The following is a 14,464-nucleotide window of genomic DNA, read 5'->3' as shown; positions in this document are numbered from 1 at the left end:
AGCAAGAAAGTGAATTCTCTGACCAGGAAATGGGTCCTCGCCGGACACACGGACATGGCTAGCACCTTCACATCGGACTTCCCAGCCTCTAGAACTGTGAGAAATAAACTTCTACTGTTTATAAGCTATCGGTCTAATGTATTTTGTGACAGCAGCCTGAACAAACTAAAACAACACACTTTTTGCTCAGAACTTTGCGATAGCTCTCAGCATAGGTGGCTGGTGCCTCTACCTCATTAGGATGCTGGCATCTGAAGGGCAATCACCATTTCTTATTTATCTCTGTGACTTAGAAGATGGCAGAAGACTTACTTTCCCCTAGAGGAGAAGTATTAAAATTTAGCTTAGTTAAAATAATTGAGGGCTGGGCGCGGTGGCTCATGCATGCCTGTAATCCCAGCACTTTGGGAGGCCGAGGCAGGTGGATCACAAGGTCAACAGATCGAGACCATCCTGGTCAACATGGTGAAACCCCGTCTCTACTAAAAATACAAAAAATTAGCTGGGCATGGTGGCACGTGCCTGTAATCCCAGCTACTCAGGAGGCCAAGGCAGAAGAATTGCCTGAACCCAGGAGGTAGAGGTTGAGATAGCACCATTGCACTCCAGCCTGGGTAACAAGTACAAAACTCCGTCTCAAAATAATAATAATAATAATAATAAAATAAAATGTAATAGAATAATTATCTTTCTAGGGGAAGAAATATGAAAACTAAACCTAAGCCTCGCAGCAATCCGCATGTTTTCACTCATAAGTGGATGTTGAACAATGAGAGCACATGGACACAGAGAGGGGAACATCACACACCAGGGTCTGGGTGGGTGGGGGGACTGGGAAGGGATAGCATTAGGAGAAATTCCTAATGTAGACGATGGGGTGATGGATGCAGCAAACCAGGCACATGTATACCTATGTAACAAACCTGCATGATCTGCACATATACCCCAGAACTTAAAGTGTAATAAATAAACTTTTTTAAAAAAGATCTGTGACAGAAAGGAAACTTTAAAGGATACTTTAGCCTGTACCATATCACTCTACCTTTAGCCATCTGAGTAACCACAAAAAGACAAAATATTAACCAACAAGAGAGAATGCTGATTACACTAGGCAACTGGGAATAAGAGTTTCATGCTTGACTTGTTCACTGTCTCTTGACACCACCTCTTTTCTCCTTCCTGTAATTCTATACTTTTCAGGTGGGTTTATTCAGGCTCTCTCATATCTATTCACGCCACACTCATCACAGGACCTTTCCCATGTTACTCCCTGTTCTTGGAAAGCTCTTTCTCCCTTCTCATTAGCTAATTTCATGTTAGGAAATCCCAGTTCCTCCATGGACCCTTTCCCACATGACTGGAAGAATAAAAATAGCATTTATTTCTCCAACCAGCTTTTCCTTTATTAACCACCAGCTTAATCATCTGTGCCTGCTCTTTCTTATAAGTTGGTATGACATACGATGAGAATCACCATCTACCTTGTGAAGTGAACCTTAATTAGGGAAGAGCCATGTCTTCCCAACACTGTGTGGTGTCTATCACAGCTTCACATGCAGACAAGTGCTGAATAACTGCAGTCTGTGAGCTAGACCCAGGACTGTGTCTTACTGGCAGGCGGTGATATGTGAAGCTGGCAGCCATGGCCCATGCTGATAACGTGTCTCTGGTAGCTCATGAACTTGTTGGCAGCCTGCAAATGTCTTGGCTTCCACAGTTAAGAAGGAGTGACCAAGTAACAAAGAACATTCAAACATTATACTCTTTTTTCATGGGAAAGAAATATTAAAACCAAATTCAATACTGGCAGCATTAAGGTAATACACATTTTTTAAGTCCTATCATCTTTTCCTAATAAAATGATTCAGTACTGACCTAGAAATCTTCAATATAACATCACACTGCTAATAACAAAACACCACAGCTTCACCTGAAAGATGCAATTGAAAGATTTCCTTTATCACAGTAAGGTACAAGAAGAATAATTATCATCAAAGGCTTGTATTGCTTTCCTTGTGGAAGAAAAAAATTGCTGCATGTCTCTATCAAGTCAAAATTGCTATCTATAGTATAATTTCCAGAAATAACTATGAGGTGATGAACTATAAGTTAGAAAAATCATAATTGAAACAACTGCATGTATAGAACAGAGGACACAAAAGAACAGCTTAACACCCAGCTACATCCATTTACTCAAAATCAAATAAGAATTATGTCTGATTTATAGGCCAAGTGAAACCTTCCCTTTATGGAGACTAAAGACTTTAAAATAGCATTAAAATACAGCTGTTGCAACTAAAGGTTATTACAAGCATATAAAATAATGGAAATTTTAGTCACTCAGACAGTAAATGACACTATTATACACATTACACAATGCCTCTCTTTAAGAGATGTGGATATCAATAGGTAGAAATAATAATACTAACATGTATTGAACACTGTCCTAAGTGCTTTGCATTAATTATTGAAACAAATCTATGAGGTAGAGACTTCTGTTATCCCCATTTTTCAGATAAGTGAGGGAGACACAAGAGTGGTTAAATAACTTTCCTAAAATCACATAACTATGAGTAGATAATAGCAAATCAATAATTTCTGACCACAGAACAATACTTTCTTCCATTCGATAAAAAACAATAGTAGCATGTCAGTGTCTTTCTTTATACCATAGATGTGTTCCTAAAAAGATCTCTATAAATGAGAAATTCAAAAACAGAACCATACTGGAATGATAGCTCTGTGGGAATTTCTTTTTTTCTTTTCTTTTTTTTTTTTTTGAGACGGAGTTTTGCTCTTGTGACCCAGGCTGGAGTGCAATGGCGCGATCTTGGCTCACTGCAACCTCCGCCTTCTGGGTTCAGGCAATTCTCCCTCCTCAGCCTCCTGAGTAGCTGGGATTACAGGCACGCGCCACCGTGCCCAGCTAATTTTTTGTATTTTTAGTAGAGATGGGGTTTCACCATGTTGACCAGGATGGTCTCGATCTGTTGACCTCGTGATCCACCCGCCTCGGCCTCCCAAAGTGCTGGGATTACAGGCTTGAGCCACCGCGCCTGGCCTGGGAATTTCTTTATGGGTGCATCACTAGTGCCTAGGATGGTTCCTGGCATGGGGCAGACTGGATAAATGTGATAAATAAGCGAATAAATGGATGAGGAAAGTCTAATACGGTGCTTTGCATGGAGAAAATAATATGTTGAATTTGATTTAAAGAAATTTATTTTGTGAATCCATTCTACAAGGGGAGGAGTGACCTTCTGAGTTCTCATTTGGGTAAATCTAGATTTTCATACATTTTTTTAAAGTGAAGTTAAAATATGAGAACATTTTCATTTAATAGAAATATTATTAAAACTCTTCCAGGGAAAAAAGCAAAACAAAGCAGAGATGTTCAAGCTTATATAGAATCCCAGGATCATTGTACAGAAATCAGTTACCACCTTGGGACCTACAAGATTTCATAATCACAGTGGGGAAGCCATTGTGCTTAGATAACAATTCATAAAGTTATATGTGCAGTCACTTGTCAGGTCTCCAGAAGAGTTATATCAAGTACAGAATACTGCAATGTCTTTTGGCCATAGGGTCTTGAGAAAACTGCCCTATTTAACTGTTCTAAATGTGTTGGTTCTGAGAGGCCACTGAATCAGCCATCAGCAGGAAGCTGTTTTAATAACTAGTCAACTTTTCTGATGGATTCAACCAAAACAGAGCATAGTATGTATCATTCCTATTACTGGAAGAAACAGTTATGGAGGATCCAAGTTGTTACGTTAACAAGACCTCCCGTGTTTCCAGATATTGTTAAAATTCCCCTGTATTAACTCCACCCCAAAGTCATAAGAACACAGGGGTCCAGGAAGCAGCTGATGTTTTTTCCCAGGATTTTAAGAAACAGAATGTCACTTTGTTGCCCAGGCTGGAGAGCAGTGGCAAAATCATAGCTTATTGCAGCCCCGAACTCCTGGGCTCAAGTGATTCTCCTGCTTCAGCCTTCCTAGTAGGTAGGACTACTAGATGCATGCTACCATGCTCAGTTAATTTTTTTTTTAATTTATAGAGATGGAGTCTTGCTGTATTGCCCAGGCTCGTCTCAAATTCTTGGGTTCAATTGATCCTCTGGCTTCCACCCCTCAAAGTGCTGGGATTACAGGGTTGAACCACTGAACCCAGCCTCTTTTAGGGAGCTTTAATTCCACTTAATAAGTCAAGACTTTCTATGAGATCTTTCTATAGCAGCACCTGTGAGGATATGGATGACCAAAAGCCAACCTAAATACCCGCAAATAACAATAGTCTTCTAAGTGTTATTAACCAGGGGATGGGAGTAATGGCTGCGTTGCAGCCCAACGCAAGCTGGGCTCTTCCCTACAGCCAGCTTCCCAGGAGAAGTGGTTATAATGCCATATGCATATTCATGTGCAGATACCATCAGAAGATGTGTTTAGAAAGAGCCTTTAGGAAACTGATTGCTTATGTTTATTTCAAATATTTTGAAATTTTGTTGCTTTCTAAAACTACTTATGGACTTATCTTTACATTTTGCAAGGGAATTACCAATGATTTTAACTGATGGTGCCCCTAAAGAGTCCATCCACCCATGAACTTCTGATGATGCCAATGTCTTCCTTTTTTATGGTAGAGACCACCTATGATTTCAAAGGACTTTTCGGCTATGCCTCATTTCAATGAGGTACAAAGCAAGATTCTCTGAGGCTCAATCATGCTTACCCTCAGGACCTAGTATATTGCCTCCACATAGTAGTCAATCAATAAAGTATCCATTGACCAAAAGATTGCTTACATAAAGTATCCATTGAACAAAAGATCGCTTACATCCTCTGCTATCTCTCCCCCTTGCTACTGAAAGTAAAACACACCTCTTCTTCAGATGGGTGAGGCTTTTGCTGAACCACCAAAGAAGCTATCAGACTAAAACAACCAGGTATTCACTAGGAACACTTATTAAAATAGCATCTCGTCCTCACGTTAATGCTACCAGAACTCACCAGATGGACCACCTGAACTGGGATCATTCGATTGCTCAGGTGGACACAGCCTGTTCTTCTGTTGATTATGAATGCTGGCTCCAAGTCAATCAGTAACCTTGGACGTGTCTTTTCCCTCTCTTGGGCTCAGTTACCTCATTTATAAAACTGGGATCACAGAACTAACATTCCTTGTTCTTCTGAGAGTTTTTTGTGAAGTAAACGCAATCATTCACAAGTCCACAGCACTACCCCAATAAATAATTCATGGATGTTTCAGCTAGTCAGCATAGGGAAAAACTGCAGTACAGGATCATCATTTAAAATGGAAATGGCTGTTCATGATATTCATACCTATGACTTAAAATAAGCACGACTGTGTGGGATATAAGAAATTTTGTCAAGTTTTAGGAAGGGAAGGTTTTTTTTCTTTCTTTTTTTAGTTAAGACTAAAATGCCATTGCATTTAAATCTATTAAATACTTGTATTCCAAGTATCATTTTGAATGTCTGATATTTTTGTTTACATTTCCTGAAGTGGATTCCCAATCTGCCTTAGCCTGTACAGGATGGGGTCTGGTACCTGCCACTTTCCTTAGCAGACTCTTCAGAATGGGAAATGCAAGAATTTTCAGCAACCACACACCCTGCTGTGGGCTTTTCATTTTGTTGGCAATACCTCAGTGCACTCTTCATTCCAACCAGTGATGGGAAGGAAATCTCCATCCACATGGCTTTATGTAATTCTGTTACTGTGTCAACTTGCCAATCCATTGTTCCCTGCACTTTCTTACGCTTACAAAATGTTGGGAACCACATAATAAGTCCTTATTTTCAGTCGATGTTGGCATACAGGAAGTGCTGAAAATGATGTTAGGCTGCCCTTTCTGGAAATTTTGGAAAAGGTCATTCTTATGCTGTGTCATTCACATTTGTAGGGCTAATCTATACACATGTTTAAGATGAGAGATGATAAATGAGAGGATGGAAAGAGATTTTAGAAAGGAAACAGTCAAGCAACATCATTAGTCACCTATGAATAAGGCACCACGAGATTCTCATACCAGCTGTAACACTGTGAATCCATGCAAATAATTTTATCTGATGTCTTAAAACATGAATAAAGGAGCATCAATTTCTTCTTACTTCCTCATTATGAGAGATTGCTAGTGAGGATAGGTGGCTTTACAATTTTGAGTTTGTTACTAATAAAATCAACATGATTGGTGAGATAAGACATGCATTTGACGTCACTCAGACAGAGAATGGCTTCTAAGCCAGAGCCAGGCTTCAGTGTGCCAGATCAGTTGCACTAATAAAACCTAACAAAGGATGGACCACACATAGGAAGGAGGTCAGCTCAAACAACAGGGATTTAAGTGCTGGGAGTGGCTGGACACTCAGGCTAGGTGTCTACACAGAGGAGCCTGGATGAAAACACTAATATTATCCACTCTGTCGTGCTCTGCTTTCAGACTCACTTAACAGTCTTCTGATAATTAACTGGATTTTCCTGCTACATCAATGCCTGAAACAAAGGTGCCCTGGATAGGAAATATTGCTTACTTGCTTAATTGATTCATTCATTCCTTCAACAAATATTTATAGAGTGTCTACTCCCTGCTGGGCATTGTTTTATGTCCTGAGAACATACCAGGGAATGAAAACAGACCCAATTTCTGTCTATTGAGGGCACATATCCTGGTTGGAAGAAACTATTAAAACAAAGTCCATTCTGTATCAAGTGGCAGTGAAGTGTTATGATGAAAAAAATAAAGCAGGAAGGAGTGAGGGAGTTAGCTCCTTTTAGACATTTAGATATAGAGCCAGGAAGGTCTCACTGACAAGTTGAATGAAAGAGGAAGGAAGCAAGCAAATGCCTGAGGGAAGAGCAGTGCAAGGGCCTGGGTGCAGAAGTGTGCTTGGTGTGCCTGAGGAAGGACAGGGTAGCTGGGGCAGAGTGAGCCACGGGGACAGAGTAGGAGAGGGGGGGCTCTAGACTGTGACTTGAGCCTTCTTAGAGCTGAAGAGTATCTCCCTCCGCCCGCACCTCCCTCTCTACAATGGGGACATGGTAACTTAGGAATTTGGTGTCTGGTTTGTATTTCTGCCTCCTTTGAGCTTGGTTAGTTTGGGTCCATCTCTTATCAGACTGAACCACTCTTGGAATCTTTGAATATTTATCTCTCTGCCCCTAAAAAGTTGAGGATCTGATTCAGAAGTTCGGGACTCCTTCATGGTGATGGTCTCTGGGTGACCAACAAGAACCTCTAACCTTGTTATCACCCCCATATACTGCCAATACATGTTCGAGATGTGAGCTCTGCACTATATTAAGGGGTCATAATTATTCATCGTTTTAATGATGACTTTATGAACATATTGAGACATGAAGATTTACAGGTACAGTAAGAGATCCATGGACATAGACCTGTTAATTGAGTTTATTTAGGTGTACTGATGGACTTTAGAGTGAGACTCATCTGGGCTTGAATCATGAAATTGACACTTACTAGTTATGGAAACAAAGTTCAGTTATAAAGAGGGTGGATGTAAGAATTAAATCAAACAAAAAGAGTAGTTAAATGAAGAGAATTAAATGAAATGACACGCCTGACGGCAAAGCATTGCCACTCAGTAACGTCAGTTCCCTTTCTCAATTTCTCCTTCGTACTGCATAATTCAGAATTTCTGCCCACGTTGAATCATAATGAACCTTAATTAATCATCAGTTTTGGCACCATAGGCTTCCTTCCCAGAGGGGAGCCCCTGTTGCAGCAGAGGCCAAGCCAATCAGTAGTACACTTGTGTTGCTATATCTCCAGACCCTCCCAGCCTCCTACGGAGCCGGGGAGGTGAAATGAAGTAATAAACGTAAAGCACTCAACACAGTGCTTGGCATTGTTCATCCTCATTTAATGTTAAGTTTTATAATTTTTATTCTGTAGTTTTTGGAAAACTTTTAGGGGAACGTATATATGTATTATGCTATGAAAAAGAAAAAACAAAATTATGCAAGTGACTGTCTCATTGGGAACAATGGTAAGTTAAGAGGGGTTTTCTACCTTTGAGACTGAATATTAGGCACAAATTGAATATAAACTGGGTGATGTGATTGTTAGTTTTATGGGTCAACTGGCTAGACAACGCCATTATTCTTTTAAGCCCTGACTTAGGTGTCATTGCTGAAGGTATCTTGTAGATGCACTAATATCTGCAATTGATGCTAAGTAAAGGAGTTTATCCTCAATACCACGTGTGGGCCTCATCCAATCGGTGGCATGGACTTAACAGCAAAACGGAGGCTTTTCTGAGGAAGAAAGAATTCTGCCTGAAGACTTCAGCACTAGCTCTTGCCTGAGTTTCCAGACAAAGAGCCTGCTCTGCACATTTTGGACTTGCCAGCCCCCACAGTTGTATAAATCAATTCCTTGAAACAAATCTATATGTATATGTATGTGACAGGTACAGCACTTCTGCTGATTCTGTTCCTATTTGGAGAATCCTGACTGATATAGGTGTCTAGGAAGTTACATATACTTCTTTTTCTTTTGTCAATAATCATTTGTGATACCTCATCTGCAGATGCAATTTTACTGAAATGAAAGTTGAACAGCTCCAAACTACACAGCCAATTATTTTCAGCCTCATGACAATTTCTTTTTGGTCTAGGCCAGCAACCTGATCTCAGGGTCAGGAGATAATCTCTACACTGCTTATGGTTGGCATAGTCTAACTTAGGAAGTTCACAGGACACATTACCTGAGTTCTGGGTGGAAAACAGAATGAACATGAATGCCAAATGGATAATTTGCTCTAAAAAAACCAGATATATTAAGAAATCACATAGTTGAAACTGGTTGGCTTGCTACTCTCTAGGTATAAATTCAGAGCACAGCTAAGATACAAAAATTTCATTGTCTAAGGGAATATGTATTTGTGTAGTGATGGCAGCATAGCAATTTCTAGAATGAATGTGCGGGAAGATAAATTTCCATGAGAAGAGACATGACTGAGAGTGTAAATCTGCTTTTATTTTTGCTAGTCTGTCTATAATCATATGGAAATAAACCCCTGATAAAAAGTGAGACAAAAATTATGACATCATCTGAATTTAGTGTCACTGCTCTAAGCTAAAAATTTTGATGGGCTTCAACTTATATTTTCTTGTTTTCAAGTAATTTTTTTACACTTTTCTTCACTGTAAATCTTTCCTCACAGCATTGTTAAAATTTGAACAAAAACATCTTTTATCTCATTTCTGATTTACCATCTTCTTTCTGTACATCTCATTGTGTTTATACTCTTTAAATTCTTATAATTTTGAACAAACTGGGTTATCAGATACTTACAAGCAATGACAGGGACAAATTCTGCTTCCAAAAGAGAAATCAACTAGGAGTAAAAACCAGCAATAACTTTGTAAGAACCAGGTTCCCTTAGAGAGACCAGAGAGTCTTCAGATAGTTAATGAGATACCACAATCTTTAAAAAATAATTAATAGCCAAGATGGACTTCTCTCAAGATGGTGGCAACCTACATTTGTCCATAAAACAGAAGACTTAGCAAGAAAGGATATCTGGTCACAGCTAACAGAGCTATGAAAAAAGAAAACTCTAACCTCAAAAATGCTCTATCTTCCACATCACCATTTCATAATTCCGATTCTCTACTTTTGCAAAATACATTTTAATTCTCATATTGTTTTGCTTCTCTCTGCAATATTCAATTGGCGTCTCTTCACTTCTTTCTTACTTAATTTTTGTTTGCTATTTTCCAGTCATTCTTCTAATTTGCTTTCTTTCCTGCCTGCTGTAAATTTCCTGTATTTCTCTGGTCTCCTCTCCCCTATCCATGTTTACCTCTTTTTCTTCACCAATTTCTTGAATATCTTTTCCCTATTCTTAATTCTTCCTCCTCTCCCACTGATCTGTTGTGGCTTTAATCATTGCTTAGGCACTTAAAATCACCCAGTGACTGACATTTTCTCACTGAAAGGAGAGGGATTTGTGACTGGAAAGCTGGCTACAAAGACCCGACACATTCAATTTACAGCACAGTTCTTTCCTTTCCTCCTTGGAGCTTTTGCCTGGGATTAGAGACAGACCGCTTACTGCAGCTCACAATGGCAAAGCACTTCAGACCTGACAGCCCCACGAATCACATGGCAAGGTAAAGCTGAGCTACTACGTTTACACGGATTGCTAGAATTTTGAAATTGCTCTTCAGTGGAAAAAGCTTATTCAAGTCTGCCTGGAAAACAAAGCAGTGCTCTTTTATGATGAACTCTGATGAACCAGACTCATCTCCTTGGCCCATTTATTTTTGTCCTCTGCCTCTACCCTTTCATTTTTTATAGCATGAAACAAAAGCACACAAAGGGGTTCCTGGGATGAGGGTGCAGGAGCTTTGGCTGGGTTACCCTGGCCAGAGGCTGCTGAGACTGTTCATACAATGCCCTCAATCAAGCAGGTCTATTTGACCAATTTGACCAGGGAAGAACAGCAAAATGGGTTCTTCAGGACTTTATGATTTTATCATCTAGCATTATTGTCAGAAAAACACTAGATACATTTGACTCTGAGAAGTTTCACTTTAGCTCTCTGTAACACAAGTATGGACTACCCTGCTTTTTATTTTATGAAATTATTCTTTTTTATAAGTTTGGCTGTGAATTCGCTTTACCTTTCGGAGTTTCTTGAAGAGCAGGAGCGTACACTTCAATGATTAAGGGCGTAAAGGAACTCTGCCTGCAGCAGGATCGTGAGGTCGTTATTATGAAAGGATACTTGTGGTCAAAGCCATACCACATTCTGAAGAGCCGAGCACTCTCTGCTTTCGTCATGGTTTTATCCAAGTTATTTGCTTCCTGAGAGGAGATAATAGGAAAAGGCATTGGGTAAATAGTCAAACACATTTTAATATAAAAATACATGTCAAACCAAATTAAACTATATTAATAAAACCTTTCTATATATAGGCATTTTCATCTAAATGGTGAAGCAGTTGCCAGGCAAATTAGCTCATAAATCTTGGTATACAGATGAGACCCTTCTGGAGTATTTCAACATTGACTTTTCTTAATAATCCTGATTTTATTAAATAGCTAAGAAATGCTATTTTGACATCAATAAAAATGATATTTCTGTCATATTGCTGTTGTGGGAATTTTACAGTTTACTTTTGTCAAATTTGGATGATATTTATTTATGGATTACCAAAAGGTCAAGGCTAAAGAGAGGACAACAGTTGAATAAGAGTTATGCTATATTTTATTCATTTTGTTTGATAGATTACTACCAAAAGCTATGGGTTGATTTTTGATATCTTTCTGCTTAGATTATGAAGAGTTTTGAAACAGATATTCCTGATGAGAAGAGGGAAACAACTAAATGTGCTTGTCTGTATCTTTCTTTTCCCCCCACAAGGGCCATAAAGAATGAGAGGATGATAAGGAATTAAAGACAAAAGAGGAAGAGAAGGTGTTTAATGGGTGTTTTTGTGACACAAGAGAATGAAATGTGGAAAAAAAGGAAAGAAAGTACAATTTTTTTGTGAGCTTTACAGACAGATAATAAAGTGTAGGGAGGGGAACCAACCCAAATGCCTATCAATGATAGACTGGACTGGGAAAATGTGGCACATATACACCATGGAATATGATGCAGCAATCAAAAATGATGAGTTCGTGTCCTTTGTAGGGACATGGATGAATCCGGAGAACATCATTCTCAGCAAACTGACACAAGAACAGAAAATGAAATACTGCATGTTCTCACTCATAGGCGGGTGATGAACAATGAGAACAATGGACACAGGGAAGGGAGCACTACACATTGGGGTCTATTGGGGGGAATAGGGGAGGGACAGCAGGGCGGGGAGCTGGGGAGAGATAGCATGGGGAGAAATGCCAAATGTGGGTGAAGGGGTGGAAGGCAGCAAAACACACTGCCATGTGTGTACCTATGCAACTATCTTGCATGTTCTGCACATGTACCCCAAAACCTAAAATGCAATAAATAAATAAATAAGAAATAAAATGTAGGGAGGGTATTCAGTGGCATTCTTAATGTATTCCATTTTGTGTTAAGAGAATTTCAATTGGTTGTAATTATCCTAATCATTAAAAGCATTTATATCTTAATGTGGGCTTTGTTGCTGCGCCTGGACTCCAGTTTTCATGCCCAAATTGGGTCATGAGTTGCAGTCCAGTCATAACGTGAAGAGTCTTCTGAGGAAATCATGACCCACGGAAGACAGTGGAAGTCAACTGGATGCTCCACAGCCAGTGCTTGGATGACCCCAAATTGATTTGTGTTCATTTTATTTTTGTCCTTTTCTAGCCAGTTCCATCATTGGTTAATGATAAATAGCTGGACACAAAGGGCTGTGTTCTACCCCTGAAACATGTGTGTACCAGTAGATGCTGCTGCTCCATTCCCCAAAAATAAAATGGAAATACAAGAAAGCAAACTGTGCTTCACTTTTAGTTGGCCATTTATCCTTTGTTTAAAATGGATGAAGCAGGGACTCAAAATGAAATTAAAACCCAAACTTTCATTGCCCTTTTCACTGGTTGTCTTAAGATCTCTGATTTTTCAAGCCTTACAGTGTTCCAAACAGTGTCCTCTAGTGTATCACTGTTCACATGATGTTGATGCAAATTTTGTGCTAATCATTCAGGAAAGGATGGGGTCAACAGTGGTAAATAGGTTTCTTAAATGAAGGACTTCTCGTTCATTGCAGGACTATTCACAGTAGCAAAGACATGGAATTAACCTAAATTCCCAACAAGGGTAGACTAGGTAAAGAAAATGAGGTACATATATATCATGGAATAATATGCAGCCATAAAAGGAATGAGATCATGTCCTTTGCAGGAACATGGACAGAGCTGGAGGCCATTATCCTTATTAAACTAACGCAGGAAGAGAAAACCAAATACCACATGTTCTCACTTATAAGTGGGAGCTAAATGTTGAGAACACATGGACACAAAGACAGACACAACACACACTGGGGTCTACTTGAGGGTGAAGGGTGGGAGGAGGGAGAGGTCAGAAAAAACAACTATTGGTACTAGGCTTAGTATCTGGGAGATGAAACAATCTATACCACAAACTCCTGTGACACAAGTTTACCTATATAACAAACCTGCACATATATACTTGAACCTAAAATAAAAGTTAAAAAAGAAAAAAAAAGAAAATGTAGGACTTCTCAGTCTTTCATTTATAAATGAGCATTACAAATCTTCAGCAGAAACTGTTTCTCAAAGTTACTTGGCCATGGAATCCATTCTCATTTCCAGTCCCTACTGTGGGACACTGAGGATCTTTTCCTGGACATTAGAGCTCCACAGGTCTGTTTTCTGATAGGGAGTGCCATGATTTGTTATCTATAGTCAGAATTTACTCATATTTCCTCAAGAAAGGAAACAGCGTGTCTGGTTTGATTTCTGTCCTTCCTTGTACCTTTCTCTAAGCATTTCTAACTCAGCAAAGGCATCAGATTTGCAGAATTACTGTTGCGCAGTGTTTTCTTCACCATCCTCAAACATCCACAAATTGTTTCTGAGCCACTGTTTCCCAACAGCATGTTGGGGTCCATCTGACAAAGCAAAACTGCCCATGTTGAGCTCAACTAATCAGGAAGAGCTCAGAGCCAAGGGTGGGAACTTTCCTCTCCTTTTTTTCTACCCTTTCCTTTAAAAGCAATAAGGACACATAGATTTTTATCCATCAATAATCATAGGTGAATTTTGATAGTGGATAATATCTACTGGTGACTACAAAGTCATTTTAAAAGCTGATAAAAAGTTATGTCAGCAAATTCCCATTTTTTGTTGTTTTTCCGTAAGGGTGGGCAGCGTTGTGGTGAGGTATATTGGCAATCAGGGGCTGGGATTCTGGCAGCCAGTCTGCAGCACTGCAGCTGAATGATGTTCCCAATGATGGTCCCAAGCTCCTGAATGCCCATTAACTCCCAGGAAGCATGCTAGTCACATTATCCAGTCATTACTTTTCAATTCTGACAACAATCTTTCGAGGTAGGTTGCATTGTACCTATTTTGCAGAAAGGGATTTTAAAGAGTCCTAGAGAAGGAAAGAAATGAGTTCGAAGTCACACAACTAGAAGGTGACAACTGGAATTTAGTGTAGGACTGCTGGATTCCAAAGAGAATGTTTTTCTGCACGTATTTCATTCAGCCTTTAATTCAAAAGAACAGATTCTACTAATAGGCTATGTAACTTTGTTGGGCTGCAGTTTCCTTATTTGTAAAATGAATGGAAGAAATTGGACTGACTGGTCTCTTAGGTCCTAATCATATGGAAAATACTTTTATTAACGACAACAGTAATAGCTATACTTCTTGAACAGTTAGCCACGTGCCAGGCACCATTCTAAGTACTTTCATATATTAACACTTCAGATTCTTATAATTATTTGATGAAGTGTGGGCTATTATTAT

General features: G+C 39.3%; 1 protein-coding gene across 1 annotated transcript in view; it reads right to left on the bottom strand.

Annotated features, from left to right (window-relative positions):
* The window catches only part of SLC9A9 (solute carrier family 9 member A9), a 588,021-nt gene that overhangs the window by 94,421 nt on the left and 479,136 nt on the right, over positions 1–14,464 (bottom strand). The window contains exon 14 of the mRNA XM_002759520.7: positions 10,782–10,861. Coding sequence (XP_002759566.1) covers positions 10,782–10,861 — 80 coding nt within the window. The remainder of the gene's footprint in view (positions 1–10,781; positions 10,862–14,464) is intronic.

This window comes from Callithrix jacchus, chromosome 17 (genome assembly GCF_049354715.1).
Source record: "Callithrix jacchus isolate 240 chromosome 17, calJac240_pri, whole genome shotgun sequence".
NCBI lineage: Eukaryota > Metazoa > Chordata > Mammalia > Primates > Cebidae > Callithrix > Callithrix jacchus.
Note: the sequence above shows the minus strand (reverse complement) of the source record. Positions and strands in the feature narration are given on the sequence as shown.